Source organism: Pyrgilauda ruficollis, unplaced genomic scaffold, assembly GCF_017590135.1.
Source record: "Pyrgilauda ruficollis isolate IOZ18807 unplaced genomic scaffold, ASM1759013v1 scaffold56, whole genome shotgun sequence".
Classification (NCBI taxonomy): Eukaryota; Metazoa; Chordata; class Aves; order Passeriformes; family Passeridae; genus Pyrgilauda; species Pyrgilauda ruficollis.
In genome coordinates, this window is record NW_024527266.1 from 739,149 (window position 1) to 754,970 (window position 15,822).

General features: G+C 43.3%; 1 protein-coding gene across 2 annotated transcripts in view; it reads left to right on the top strand.

The window, feature by feature from the left end:
• Nucleotides 1-15,822, top strand: part of BTBD11 (BTB domain containing 11) — a 162,976-nt gene that overhangs the window by 112,732 nt on the left and 34,422 nt on the right. For both annotated transcript variants that reach the window (XM_041481698.1, XM_041481697.1), the window contains exon 4: nucleotides 4,067-4,219. In XM_041481698.1, the coding sequence (XP_041337632.1) occupies nucleotides 4,067-4,219 (153 nt within the window). The remainder of the gene's footprint in view (nucleotides 1-4,066; nucleotides 4,220-15,822) is intronic.

The following is a 15,822-nucleotide window of genomic DNA, read 5'->3' on the forward strand; positions in this document are numbered from 1 at the left end:
TGGACCTGCTCTGGGCAGAGGGTGGACTGTGAAGCTGGTCAGCAGCCAGCAGGGATTCTGCACCCTGCAAAGATGGTAGGAACTGTGAGAAACCAGGGCCGGGGATTATTTGGAGCTGGAATTTGTCAGAGTGCTGGCCCTAGTGCTTTGCAAATCTGGCATTACAGCAGCTGGTGTCCAGACAGGAGCTTCATCCATCTTCTCACAGACCCATGCAAAAATAATGAAGCATCCTATTGCATTTTATGGCGCACAATTTCTCATGGTCTTCCACCTGACAATTTCTCCTGTTTACGTACAGGTAGAGTGCTACCATAACAATAGTAACAGTACTACTACTACTGCTAATAATAATGGAAAAGCCTGAGTTATTGCATATGCATGACAGGATTTTTAATACCTCTGTGTGCCAGCAGGCAAGGGAGGGGGAGTGGTGGGCAGCCCAGGAAAGCTGTGTGTGGCTCTGGAGGGAGTGCAGGCTTTAGGGAACCCCTCATATGATTACATTTAGGCTCCCCCCCCATAACATCTGCTTTTCTGATGAGTCATTCTGTAATTCAGAGTGCTCTGGAGACATCAGCCCCGCAAAACCGAGATAAGTTTGAGGTCTGATGGGGTGGGGAGGGGTTGTTTGCCCCACTCTAGAGCGGGGGTGCTGGCAGGGAGCTGCAGTGTGAAGGCAGCGGGGACAAGGACTTCTGATAGCCAGCACAGGGAGGACTTGTCCCTTGTGGGGCAGTGCCAGCAGGGTGTCGCTACCTGCAGATGGCTTCAAGGCATAGGAACTTATGGGACCTTGAGCTGTTCAAAAATAGATGTGAGAGGTGTGCTGGTTGGCAGGAGGGAGCAGGGGAGGATGCTGCTGGGAAGAGGAACCAGAGATGTGAGGGTTGGTGGGGCACTCATAATCGTCTTTTCTGATGAAATAGGAGAAGGCACACCCCAAGAGGAGCCAGCTGCCCCCTTGCCAAGGGTGGGGGAACAGGGCCCAGAAGGGTGCAACCCTTTGGGGATGTGCTTTGTGTTGGCCTCCCCAGCTCTTGTGTGTGGGATGTGAGTTGCTCTATGCAGAGACCTCTCCCTGCATCCTGATCTGGCATGTTTTTCCAGTTAGATGTGAGCTCAGGAAAATACAAGTCTGTGCCAAAAAGCTTTTCTTTTCTTTTTTTTTTTTTAAGTCTCTGCTTAACTTAAACTGCATGGAATTAGAGGATGGAAGCATGCATTTAAAGTTAAGCACAGGTACAGAGAAGTGCTGGAGGAGGAAGTCAGAGCACTCACTCACCTGCAGCCCAGGTAAGGTGCTTGTGCAGCAGCTGAGCTGCTCCTGATTTCCCATATCTTTCAGGCAGAATCAAGCTGAGCAGCATGGTTAGATTAGTTTAATTAAGGCATGTGCTTCCAAATCATGTAACTAGGTGACTTATGTGCTCTGTGTCTGCTCTGGAACACAAAATTACTGAATTCTCCTGGTTGGTACCTGCCTTTGTACCAGAGATAAATCTGTGTATATGCCAGTGATGTGATGCAGTTGGCTAACCCATTTTCACACAGTGCTGTTTGAAAAGTGAAATATTTCTTGCTGATGTCACATTGTCTTGTGGATTATCACACCCTTATAACTCTGTGTTCCTCTTTCCTCTTTGGCACACAAACAATATATAAAAGAAAAAGCCCAGCCCTTCACATGGTGCACAGATTCTTGGAGGGTATTTTTAACCTATTGCACTCAGCCATATTTGGTTCTCTTCTCAAAATACAAATTTCCTGACATGCTGAGATATGCAGTGATGATTTTTTTCCCTTGGAAAAAGGAATGTATTATGTTGTGAGCAAACTCCATATCATCATCTAGGGACTGAAATTGGACTTTATAGAAAATTTCCCTGCTTCTGCAGAACACTGATTCCCTTTCCTCTTGGGATTTATTGCACCAAATAGCCATGCTCATTTCTATTTCTCTGTTGAAATTTGCAAGACTGGGAAAGGGAAAAAAAAAGGCAGTTTTATAGTGCAGTTATCTGAGTTCCTGTAAATAGTTTTATTTGCTCTGCTCCTTACTGTGGTGGGGCAGACTTTTGACTTTCTGTCCTGCACAAGAGGAGGAAAAAGTGTGAACCTCTGAGCCCCCTGTTCAGCCCCAGCTCTCCGCTTTACTGTTTGCCCAGCAGATGTTACAGGAAGGTGCTGTACAAGCCTGTCTTCATTTCTCTGATCCAAACTGTGTTCACTCATGCAAAACATAACCTTGAATTGAGTTTTCCTTTAATTTTATTCCTAGAACCAAGTTATATCTGTAACTACATGCAATTTTACAGTGTGATTTGCATCTTCCCTTCTGCTGTCTGCTCAGCAAGTGATGAAAAAAACTCTCACTGATCACTTGTTCCCAGGTATTTTGTGCCTCAAAAGAGGGTCCCTTCTGCTCTGAAGATGACCTGGGAAGCAGTCACCTTCCAGGAACAAATACATCCCTGCTTCCCCCCTTTTCCTCCTCTAGCTCCCACCACTCCATGACAAATGAGCTGGGCTAGGAAATTGTTTTGTGTGAGCTGTGGGAGATGATCTTCTGTCCTTACTTGCCTCCTTATGTGCCCGTGGCAGGTCTGGGGAGAGCAGAAGCCTTAGAAACAAATGCAGCCTGGTCTTGAGGTGACAGTGATGTGTTGGAATAGAAAAACTGTGGAAGTGGCAACTCAGCCAAAGATGTCATATTTCAAAAAGAGGTTGTTCATTTACGTGCCTGTGAGATTTGGGAACCCAGTGTCCTAGGGAGAGTCAGTGGCCTCAGGGCTTCTCTGTCCTTCAGCACTTCTGAAGGCTCTCATCCCCCCTCGAGAATATTAATATCAGAGCTATGTAAAGCCAAGTCCTCATAAAGGGAAATAAATGCATAAAGAGCTATAAATAGGAAAAGAATATTCCAGAGTCAACATCTTCTTAAATAATTTTTCTCAGGGTATAACTTTTTGAGGTAAAGTTGTACATTTAAAATGTAAAATATTTGCCTACTCTGCAGCTAATGCAGGCTTTTTTTCCCCCCTTCCTCCATGAAAAGGGACCGCAGAAGGAAAGGCAAGCAAGAGACTTGAAGTGACCTTCAAGGTGTTCAGCTGCAGTTACTTTATTAGTTTTCCTCTGAAACATGACTTGAAGCTATGGTTTTTATTTGTGGTTTGGCATCTTTCTCTTGGTTCCCAAATAATTCTTAGCATAGATGGAGTGAGCTGTGTGCTGCATGCTTCATCTCCAGCTTGGGCAGCTCTTGCTGGGAGATGGGGCTGTCCAGGTATTGTAGAGTGAAGGACCATGTCTCTGATAGTGCTCAGACTTTGTGAGGGTGGGCCCAGAATCCCAGCATTCACTTTTGGGGACACTTTTGTATGTTTTTTGGCAGAAGAGCTGGCACCCGAAGGTGTAGCAGTTTGATACTGCTAAAGGTGAGACCAAGCACTCTGGTTTCTGATTTCTGACCTCGCTCACAGCTAACCTTCACGTTGGCTGCAAAATCCCATCCCCCACTCCAGCACTGAGCACAAGGTGCCATCGCATCAGCAGGAGATGCTGGAGACTGCCTGGGGCATTCCCTCTCCATCCTTGGCATCTCAGTGTTGGGGCATCCCCTCTCTCTGCCCAGGTCTGTTCTGTTCTCCTGTCCCTCTTGCAAAGAGAACCCAGGCCTGCGCATCAGCCGGAGTGGGACGTGGTCCTGTGCCAGACTCCTGTCCTCTTTTTGGGATTGCACATGTGAAGGATGGGAGGAGGACTTGCCACTCGGGAGGACTCACAGAGCCCCATGGATGAGCATGGCTCATAAATCTCACTCTCCAAATAGTCCTGCCCTGGAGACAGGATGAGACATCTTGATTTAGACCTATTTGAAAATTGCTGAGCTGGCTTGCTCTCCCATTCTTTTCTTACCCTTGTTCTCTCTCTTTGTATGTATTTATATTCTCACGCATATATGCACACGCACACACCCGCACCCCCCTGCTCTCTGCTCCTCTCTACCTGTTGTAGCGATGCTGCTAGTGTGCCTTGGCCCTGATGTGTGTGTGCTCCGCAGGCCGTTCATCGTGCTGCCTCCGCTGATGGAGTGGATTCGGGTGGCGGTGGCTCACGCGGGGCACCGGCGCAGTTTCTCGGTGGACAGCGATGACGTGCGGCAGGCGGCCCGGCTCCTGCTGCCGGGAGTTGACTGCGAGCCCCGACAGCTGAAGTAAGTCCCCGGGATGCAGATGGGCTGCTTTGTGCGGGATGTGTCTCTCTTTCCTGGGGAGCGGCGGGCTGGAGGGTGGGCGCAGGGCTCTGTTGTTGCCTGGGAGGCGCAGGGATGCTCCAGTGCTCACCGTGTGTGTCGCAAAATCAGCTCCTGGTATTTGCTCACATCCGTGGATAAGCTGGTTGCGTGGGAATGGGTGCCTGACTATCTCACAGCTCGATCGAGCCCGTAATCTGCTCATCGGAGCTTACATGGTGGTTTGGTTTTTTTTTTTTCCTTCTTCCTATTAGGTTCTGTTTGCTAATGAGGGGCTGAAACCTTCTGCTAATTGTCTGATTCATGTTGCTTTGCTATAAAATACCGAAATGTAATTGGCAGAGCTGCAGATATTTTTCAGGGCTTTGTTTTCAGCATTAATGCTTAAGGGCACATTTAAACTTAGAGGTAAGACTACTTTTTAGAGTAAAATTGTATTTTTCATGCTAATGTCAACTCAAATTACTTGTAAATGTCAGCCTAGATAATTTGACTTTTTCGTGTCTCAGATGTGACCTTTTGGTTTTCTAATGAAGTCTTAAGGTATTTATTGCCAGGATATGTTTTTAGTGTCTGTTTTGCCTTATTATTATGTACTTGGATAAAAGTACGTTCTAGGACTGTTCTGGAGTCAAGAATATGTTTGGCTTTGATGTTCGTATGAAAAGGCATTCTGAATCTGCCAAAGCAGTAATGATTCACTGCTGTTGCTTCAAAATATGTACCAAAACCCCAATTTCCAGCAGTCTGCCTCTCAATACAGCAGTAGATGCATTCTTTCCTGCAACACAGAAAGCAGAGGACTGATTTACATGATTAGCTGTGACCTGCATGGGAGCAGCTGCCTTCCCTTGAGTCTGGCCTTGACGTGCTCTTTCACCAGAGAGTATAATACTTCACTTCCAGATCTACATAGGCTTTTTATAGTCACAGCTAATCAATTTTTAATTGAAAAAATATATGGAATTTCAAAAGCCATATCATGAGCATTTCAGATTTCAAACCTTGGCTGTAATTGCTTCCCTTTGGTGTGCCCACCATGGCCCTCGTTTCCAGAAGTGCTGCATTCTGTGTCCCTACTGAAAAGTCAGGACTCACAGATACAGGTACTACACACTGTCTGAAGACCTGCTACTTGGTTCTGAAAAGGCACAATTAATTTAATACCTCTCCAAGTATTTAGGTAGGACTGCAAATAAGGCAATAATGTTTCTATTTTATATGCTCTGTCTTAAAAATTAAGGTAGATACAGTAAAATACCTGTGGTTTAAAAAAAACCCACAATATATGACCCAAAATTTTATTTTGACGGTGTGTATGTATATGTATACACATATATATATATATTAAAAAAATTTCAACAACTGTTACGCAATTTTAGTTTTTATTAGGAAGTTTCAGAATAATTTGAACTTGTGGAGATTTGTATTATACTGCAGAAGAATGTATTAATTATGGGGAACAAATCAGCACTTAGTTTAAAGTTGCCATCAAGAATTAATTTCATAAAGAATACAAATGATTGTTGTCCTGCTTGTCTTAAAAGTAGGAATGAGCCTGAAGAGCACAGCCTGAGATTAACCAGACAAGAATGAAAAGGGAAAATTATTCCTGAGACAAATTCTAAATTTTAGAGAGACCAGCCTTTGCAGTATGCCTGTATTTGACTGCAGGGGCTGGATTCATCCATTGATGTCCCAAAATGACAATCTCTCTGCTGTGCTGGCAGATGACTGTTTGTGTACCTTGGGTTTTATTTTGAGGTCTGTGCCTACTGCTGGTGTTGTGCAGCAGGTTCTTTGCGTAGCTGCAAATAAGTCCCTGGCTGCCTGTAATCCTGAGATCAAAGGGAAGACTGAGCTTTTCTGAAGAGCAATGTGAGTCATCAGGATGTTAATTTGGAACTTTGCAGCCTGTAATTTTTTATTTGTATTCCAGCAGACCCTCAGCACTCCTGATTTTCATAAGCCAAACACCAACCCTTCACTCCTCCCTATTAGGGAGGATGCCTTTCCAATTCTTAACTCCTCAAGGAGCATCAATTCCATAAGTTTTAACACTGGGAGAGGGAATACATCCACTTGGCAGGGGATGGCTTTTCAAGTAAGCTGCATGACGGATGGAAGCTGGAGGATTTTAAGTGCAGCTAGCTTGATAAATTTTGTGCCTTATATGGGAAAGGTTTATTAAGTGGAACCTTGAAAATGGTTCAATTTCTAGTCTTTTTGTAGCAGTCTTCTTTAGTCCCTGAAACACAGAGACCTGAACCCAAAAGTTCCCATGGTCCCAGGTGACACTGCATCATTTCACAGTGCTGGTTCATAACCTGTCATTGCAAGTGATAAAGCAAAATCAGCTTCCACGTTGGAAAAACATGCATATGCAGAGAGGGAGAGATTGGCAAGATCTCAAAGGCTATGAAGTTCAGGATCAGTTTGGATAAAACCCAAATGTTCAGCTTCTTATCTGAGCTACAGCATGGAGGTCTCCCTGAAAATCCATGTGACACTTCCCAGCACAATCACATATTCCAGCACTGAGGTTCCCGTTCTGTGGCTTTGTAAATCATCCCTGCTTTCTTCCTGCCTTTCATTCCTCTTTTGCCCTTTTTCTGAGCCTTTTAAAGAAACCCATCACTTTAATTTCTTGCAATGTTTTCCTCTTCTGAAAGAGAAGCTGCTCTTGCTTTGTGTAGAGGAGTGAAGGAAGCTGGAATCAGTCAGGAGCTGCTTGTCTCCTTCCTGATCTCTTTTCATTTTACAGCAGCAGATGTCCCAGAAAGTTTCTTCCTCTCGCCAGCTTTGGGAGATGAGCAGGGATGTAGGCGTTCACCTTCCCCCAGGAGTGAAAGCTTTAGGCAGACCCGTTGTTTCCACCTTTTGCAAGGAGATAGGTTTCACAGAGGGTTGAATTCTGGATGCACAACAGCTCACTGAGACAGAAAGCCGAGTTGTGTCCAGGATATTGTCACAGTGGGAGCAGCACACTTGAGTAAAGCCTCACCTATACCCACCTGAGGCAGCAGGATGTAGTCAGGTGAGGTGGCTCTCTGCTAACATGAATCGTGAATGGGGTACTCTGCTACCTATCCTAGACCTTTTATTATTGAAGGCATGAAGGTAATTTGTTGTCTGAAAGGGGCCTGGTGGTAAAAACTATGTTGACCTGTCTTTCTGTTGTAATAAGGTAGCATCACTGCTCAGCCTGCACAGGCACTATCTGGCTGCAAACAGATGTTGGCTTCTCCTCATCATCACATCTGAAAGGAGTCCCTTTCCCCTTGCTCCAGCTAAACACAAGAGGCTCTTTGCACATCTTTCCTTCCTCCATTCTGTGGGATGTTTGTTTGAAACAAACCCCAGTGTGTTAGACATGTGGTGGGGAGGATCACTGGTGCATGCTGCATCTGGGGGCTGGAGGCTGATGGCAGAGAAACAGAGAAGGGGAGGAACATCCTGTGTTGCTCAACTCAAAGGCTGCTGTGCCTTTTATCAGGGTCAGGGGCTTCATTTCTGGTGGCAGTATATCGTGGCAATCCTGGAGGATGTAAAGATGCTGGAACACGTGTGAGATGTGTCCACCAGTGCCAACAGAGGCCACCACCCAAGAACTTTAGTGAATACTTTGCCTCTGGTTTGGGGGGAGAAAATCCTGTTGGAAAAGGAAAAACAAATAATAGCAAGAAGGTTATGAAAATGGAAAAACAGTAATAAAAGAAGAGAAAATTATGCAGCTTAATGCACTCAAATCAGGATGACCAAATAACCTCGATTCCAATGATGAGAAAAAGCTGCCTCACAAAATCAGGGGGTCAGAGGGAAATATTTTTAACAAAGCCTGGAGTGATGCCATAACTCTAAGGATTAATAATAGTGATGCCCAACATTTGAAAAGGATGAGAAATGATCCAAGGAAAATTCCAGGCTGTTAGTGAAAGGCCTCTGAATGTTTTTTCAAGCAAAGACTGATTAAAGACATGTTGTTGAGGGAAAAAATGGGATAAAATGTGACACAGATTTTCTAAAGATAGATCTTGCCGGGCTAATCTAATAACTTTTTTGATAAGATAACTGATTTTCTACCCCAAGGAAATTCAGTAGAATTTCATCTCTTTGGACTTGAGTGAAGATTTGATACAGTCCATGCAGGGATCTATTAACACAAGAAGATGGGGGTGAGTTAGGAAATTGGAAAGTGAGCAGGGGCTGGCTTCGAGAGATGTGGCAAGGGCTGGGTTGGCTGAGATGGGGTTGCAAGCAGGGACCTTCAGCTCTCATTCTTAAAAACTGGTATTTTTTAATTTTCAGAAAGGGTTTTGGCACAAATCATAGCAGTGTGCTCATGAAGTTAAAATTTGCTGATGCCATGATGCTGAGAGGCATTGTCCTGACAGAGGAAGTTTGGGAAATCATCCAGGAACAAGTGGATGACCTTGAGGGCTGGGACAGAATAAATGGGATGAAATGCAGTTTTTCACAAATGGAAATGCAGTTCTCCACAAATTGAAAGCAAATGCATTTTTAAAATAAAAATGCACAAACTGCAGTGTGTATGTAACATATACACTATATATGCATCTTAATGCATATTGAGAGCAGAGTATTGGAAGGATGGTGGTAAAGGCTGTAGAGCAGTATTTAATCTCAGAATGATTGTAAACCACAAAAGTGGATTTTTCCTCAGCCTTGAAAAAAGCAAATGTATTTTGAGTCTGCATTGGGAGAGGTATTTCCAGTAGAAACAGAAAATTATTGGTGCCATGTGAAAGTGGTAGGAAGTTATGTGGAAGCACAAATCCTCTGTCCTGGTCAAAAAAAAAATATTCCCTTTGGACCAGGTAGAAAGAAATGGGCTGGGGTGATTTGGTTTTTTAACAGAATGTTCTCATGGAGAGAAACATGAAGAAAGGGGCTCATTCAGCTGAGCAAAGTGTGTGCTGAGGAAATCTGTGGCTCTTCTCCAGAAATACATCAGGAGTAAACACTTTGGAAGGAAAAATGCACTATTTAAAGGTCAGCGTGGGCACCGAAGTATGTGAGTATTAGCAAGTCATGCTAAGCTCAGGTTGAAGGTGCAATGTACCCAAGCCTTGCTGCAGCGCTGGACCAGGTTTATTAACCTCCAGTTTATTGCTCCCTCAGCTGCTGCCCTTCACAGGCTCACCCGGTTACATTTGTAGCTGTGATCCAGAAAGATCTCTGGGCAGATGCAGGGTCTGAGCACCTTGGAAAATCTGTCTTTAATTGAAAATCAGATCTGATTTCCAATTAGCTTTGTCCTGGGAATACCTAAGTCTACTTTTCTGTCTGGGACCATTCCTCTTAATGAAGGCTCTCTAGGAAAATTGGATTATCACTCTCAAAATAAATATTATTTCAGCATCCTTGGCTCATTCGAGAGAGCTTTCTTAAAACTGTGCAAAGGGAAAAATACAGTGATGTAAAGGGAAGATTTGTTATTTTGTTGTTTCAGAGCAGTCTATACCACTTGCTGTGTCATCCTACTACTATACCACATATGTACAAGTCTAACTTTAAAGTGAAAGCAGAAGAGTTGCATTTAATGTTTTATTTATGGAAATCTTGTGCTTGTACTAGAGCATGGGAATACAAATGGACTTTTATAAACAGAGATTAGAAAACAGAAAAAAGCATTTCTACTGCTCTTCCTTCTCTCTTAAAATCTGTTGGGTAAAGGGGCTGAGTTTCTGGAGAAAGAGAGAGAGTATAAAATTGCCAAGAAATTCTGCTATTTAATTAGATACAGTCACCTTCAACTAGGAATGGTTGGTGTTTGCCTAGCTTCTTGAATGTCCTTGTTTTTCCCACAAATTTTCATAATCTTTTAACACCAGCCATGGCTATTGCTGTAATTAGATACAAAAATGGGAGCAGCAGCAAACAAGCTACTTGACAAAATCCAGCAGTCCCTTGGGACAGATGGTGCCAGCAGATGAAGGAGATTTTATTACTTAAGAGTTAGAGCACGGGTTTCTGAGGTGGATCTCAACCTGTCCTGCCAAATGTCTGCTTGAAGACAGCAGTAATAAAAAAAATTATTGAAGGGAAGGACCTTGGCCTCACGATCTCCTTCACTTTTAGAGGAGAATACACTTGCATTTTTAGGGGCTTTAGGATCTAGCCTTCCTTTTCCCCATTGCAAGCAACATTATTATTGCTATCTCATATGCTCTGTCCCTTTTATTGCATTCCTGAATGTCCCTGTATTACATTCCTGCATACAATAATCAGGGTACAGATAACACACCGTTTCCCACTCATTAATGAAGACTTGTGCTATCTATTTATATGAAAGATGAGTCTTTCATATACTCGTGTACCGAAACTTTCCTATGGCACTGTGACCTTGTTCAAAATCTGAGCTCAGATTTAATTTTGAATGTGGTTCCTGACCTATATACATAGAACTGGAGTATTAAGAGTGTTTTGAATTACAGATTTGGGTCTTGACTTGATAGTCACATCACTTTTTTAATGTGTTTTCCAGTATTTGTAATCAATTTATTCTCAAGCCTTTGGCAAGAATAAGAGTTTGGATAATAAACATTCGGAGTATTTTTTTCTTGTCTTAATTTAGCTCGTGATTAAAGTAAATGGAGATATTCTATTTCTGCAATAAAAAGTACTGCTCTTCATCACTTTGATCAACATGTTTGTGCCTACATTTTCCTCTCTCCAAAACTGAAAATGCAAATAATTGTCTCAATATAGTATTTATATTGCAGTTCTATTAATATCAGCATTATAGTCCTTTGTAAAGCACCACATTGGAAAAAAGAGTGCTCACAAATTTAAATCAAATTGTCTGCTGCTCCCACTCTTGCTGTTTGTGTCTGTAGTCTCACCGAAGAGCCCCAGGCGAGGAACAAGACCCTTTTGTGCTATGGGCTGTGCAGACCAGATCAAAACGGTGATCCATGACCCCAAGAAATTCAGCATTGCAAATGCATGTATATTGCTGCCTAAAAGACATCTCCTTGCAGGCTTCCAACCAGCTGAACTATAATTTCAGACTCAAGACCTCATTTGTATTTAGGACAAACTGGATAAATTCTACAAAGCTAAAAAGATGGGCCTTATTAGTAGATTATCACTCTTTCAGTCGAAAGGGCTGGTGATGGAGTCCCAGGTGAACAAACAGGGATCTGATGCTTGGCTCTCAGTGCAGTGAACTGTTCATTTGAGCCGTGGGGAATGTTTGTCCTGCTGCTCGTCACAGACTGCACTCCCATTTCTTTTGAATCAACTGCGTCTACCAGTTACGATGGAAACTGCCTTTGAATCATCCATTTTCCCAAATGTATTCAACCCATGAGTAACTTATTAAAGATCTGCACAGACTCCCTCTTAGCCAGTCAGAGTGAAAATGAAAAAAAAACCAACATCCCTTGTGTTTAAAGTGCTGCTGTAGAAGTGCTGTGTTATGTTTTTGTAATGTGAGTTTGGGAAAAGAAAAATAATTTGCTGTACTGCTAGGACCCATTACAAATGAAGAAGACTATCTTTGACTCCTTTCAGAGGTTTGAGCACTTCAGAGTATGATGGAGTGTCATGGTCACCATGCAGTGTTTGACAGTGACCATTTGCAAATAATTAATGTTACCATGGCATTCCCCATATAAAGCTGCAGTCCATTTAATTATGTGCAACACTGTAATGATCTTGAAGATAACAGCTGTAGAGGCAGTATCCATCAGGAATTAAAAGAGGACTTGGAGAAAATTGTATTGCATTGTGAGTTAAAAAATGTGGTCACAATTTTACTGCAAATGTAAAACTGAGATTATTTCATTTGTGTCTAATTTTTCTTTTATTTTTAAAGGCAACTGTTGGCTTGCTTCACACTAGGGAAGGGAGGGGAGTTGACAGGCTCTGTGATTGAACCCCTGAATTGGAGGGGTGAATTTGCTGTTGAGCACAAGGCCTGTGATAAGTGTGTATTATTAATTCAAACATATTATTTCTCAGTTCTGGGAATGAGAACATTATGCAGTGGTGATGGTGGTGGTGCCAAGCAGCCTGCCCAGCCCCATAGGTTGCTAAATAGGGAAGTTCAGAATAGACTGTGTCTTTAGAGAGGGGTTATCAGTCTCAGAGGATGTTGGTCAGTCCTACCTTTGTCACTGTATCATCTCTGGGAAACCTCGAAGTTTGCCTGTCCCAGCCAGCAACTGGTGTGGTGGTGATGTCCTACCATCCTGAGACTGTCCCTAGGTAGGAAAGGAGCAGAAGAGCATTGTCCCTCCATGATTCTCTGTTCTTCCCATCAGCCTTCCCAGCCCCACTGACGAAAATGCATCTTTTCTGCAGAGCGAGGTCTTGGGGGAAGGCTGACCTGTGTGAATGCTGATGGCCAGGTCATCCTGGTTTGGCAACAACCAGGGTAGCCTTGGAGGGGACATCCTGCTGTTGGGCTGGTGTCAGCCTCCTGTGCACTTGGAAAGATCACAAAGACTTTTTGGCAAAAGCGCCCCATGCTGACAGTGCAGCTGGGGAGGGCTCCAGCTCTGTGTGCTCATGTGCTCTCTTCCCTTGCTTAGCAGGCACAGTTTCACAACTCTAAAAAGTGACCCTGCATATTTAGCTGACTTTACTTGTTCCCCATCAGCTTTATATTTCAAGCTTTTTCCCATCCCTTTCCCACCTCTTCAGACCTTGTCAGTATGTTTGCTTCAGTCCAAAGTGAGTCTTGAGCAAGCCTGGGAGTATATTCGCTTCCTCTTTTTTTTATCTTGCATTCTTTGATGTTTGTGATTCTGGATGGTGTCTACAATGGACTCCCTTACACAGTGTAAGATGGAGCAGACACCCTCTGCTTCTTTTTGGAATCAGTATTATGCAGTGAATGGTAAGAAGGAGAACTTGGGAGAAAATGCAGTGCTGTGTTGGCTTAGGTTTGACTTTTGATGGATTTGGGGTTTTTTTAAATTTTCCAGTTTTCATTTTGAAATGCAACAGCTTGGTCTGTCTGCCTTACAGTCCTCCCAGCTGGCTTTCTCCAATGTTAAAAGTGATGCTGTGCTTTTCTATTTGTACTTGTAGTCCCTGATCATTTTTTGGTGTCTCTTCACTGCTTTTTATCAGCACATGTTAAATCTCTTTTTCTTTAACTCATTCATCTCTCTGGTTTTTTGAGATGTTGTTTTCTCTCCTCGTGCTCTGCTCCTTTCCTTTGTGTCATGCTCCTGTTCTAATAAACTCACCAGTTTGATCACTATCCAGTTTATTAGTCAACATATGGCAATACTCACAGTGGTCCTGCTTGGGGTATAAAAAAGGCAGTGGGCCACTGGTAGTGGTATTAAATTGTGGTTTCTTGTTTTGTGGAACTTGGTCTAGCTCAGACTTTGTCAGGGCTGGTGTCCAACCCCCTGTGCCGCCCAGGCACTCCTCTGCATCCATGTTATTGTTGCACTGTTTTTACAGCTGTAGCACCCTGCAGCCCTTGGACCAAGACACTTATCCCCCCAGCTGATTAAGGAGTACTGATTTGTTGATGGTAAATACCAACAGGAATTTATGGCTCTCCTTCCTTGACTATAGTAAGAAGGCGAGCTGATGCATTTTCAGGAGACCAAAGCCACTTCATGGAGGAGTTCCTGATGATTTTTGAACCCATGCCAGAGTAGAGATCTGGGAAACCCATACAAGCTAGGTGAGATAGGTCCTTTCTGTGGTGTGCAACCCAGGTCAAAGTTTGGCTCTTTTTTTGAAGAGGAGATGATCAACTATCATTTCCATGCACTGAGCTGGGCTGACATCAGTGACTCTGTCAGAGTCTGACCCATTTTATTCAGTGTATGTTACATACCTCAGTACAAATGATGAAGCAGTGAATTAACACAGGCAGTGATTCATAGCAGCAGACACCTCTGCAGAGAGGGTGTCTAGATCTTTCTATAGCTGCACTTTTCTGAGGAACCACCTCATTTCCAGCCCAAAATCATCTGGGAATGCCATCTGCAGCTGGGAGGTCTTTACTCCATGCACCAACCCCCCCCCGGCCCCCACCTAACTTCTGAGCATGCTTTATCTTTGCCATGCCATAAAGGAGGGCACAGATGATCTCCAGCATCTCATGCTATGGGGGTAACAAACACCAAATGTTGCTGTAGCTCTTGTGTCAGAAATGTGCCATGTGGTGTGAATGCATTTAGCCTCGATTGCTGCCATGGATCTCAGTGTCAGTGAGCTCAGCCCCGCATATGTCTGTGCTGGTTTTGCTTTTTACTTAAACTCAGTCAGAAAGTACTGCAGAAAACCCACCCTTGCTGTGTGGTGCTTTCTCCCTCTCTGCTGTGGGCACGCTGCTCGTGCAGAATCTGTTATTGCTGTTGCAGTGTGTTTATTATGCATTAATCTTGCAGCATCCTGTGGTGATGGAACGTCATCCTTGTTTCCCTGAGTGGTGATACTCCAAGCATTCCTTTTTTTGCATTCTTGGGACATGAACTTTTTTCATCAGTCAAAACTCAAACTGAGCAGTAGAATGAACATCACCAAAACATCTGGTGTCCTCCAGACTGGTTGTGGCCCAGCACAGCAGAGAGCAAGTATGAGATCAGATGCCGGTTTCAAACCTGTAGAAGCTTTGATCAAAACACTTGGTATTTTGCATTTCACTTTCCTTCCTCTGTTGAAAGAGGAAGAGCAGCAACTATTGCTGCATGCCATTGCTTCTATATAAACAGCATATTTGTTGCATAGTGCTGTTAAATATTAAGCAGTGTTATATATTTTATAAAGGTCTGATAAAGCACTTTGAAGAAGGAATTTAAATGATAGTGATGTGCTGTTTCTATTTTCCTTTTGATTTGCTGGGGTTTTTTACATATGAAATAGAAAAACAAATATTTGATGTATGCTTGACCTTTTCACTTTTGATCTCTATTTTGTTTTTCCTTCATAAGTAGCCCCTCATTTTCTGACCTAGCATTTTTGCAGATTTAAAGCAGTGTTTTTCCAAACAGTCCTTTATCCAAGTTCACACCAAAAGCGCTGTGGATTTGGACTCCACCCTCTGCCCCAGACACTCCTCAGCATAAAAGAAAAGCAAATCTGTCTTTTAGCAAGATGAAACCAACTTGTATAAACATTAGATTTGAGTTGCCTGGCTCTCTCTGGAGCTGCAGATTCACATCTCGGCTAAATAACTCCTAGCCCTTCTTTCATTTGAAGTGCATATTGGTCCAGTTTGAAGATCTTTTGAATAAGACCTTGAAAGAATGACATCTCATCTGTAAGACACAGCCAGCAAGGATTTGTGGGGTTTTGCCATGACTACCTGGCGAGATTGTTTACCCCCCAGTTGCATGGTCTTATGTACATGTGGCCCTGCTTGGACCAGGTGCCCTCTAGAGGTTCTGCTCAACCTCAGCCAGCCTGTGATTCTGTGACTTGCTCTTTGTGCTCCAAAAAAGCTTCCCGATTACTGTGACTATGCTGGTAAGATCCTTGAAGGTGTTTGGAGTGACAATATTTTCTCTTTGGTGTATTGTCAATGATTATACATCCGTTTGATGTAAGTTCAAAGCTTACTGAAG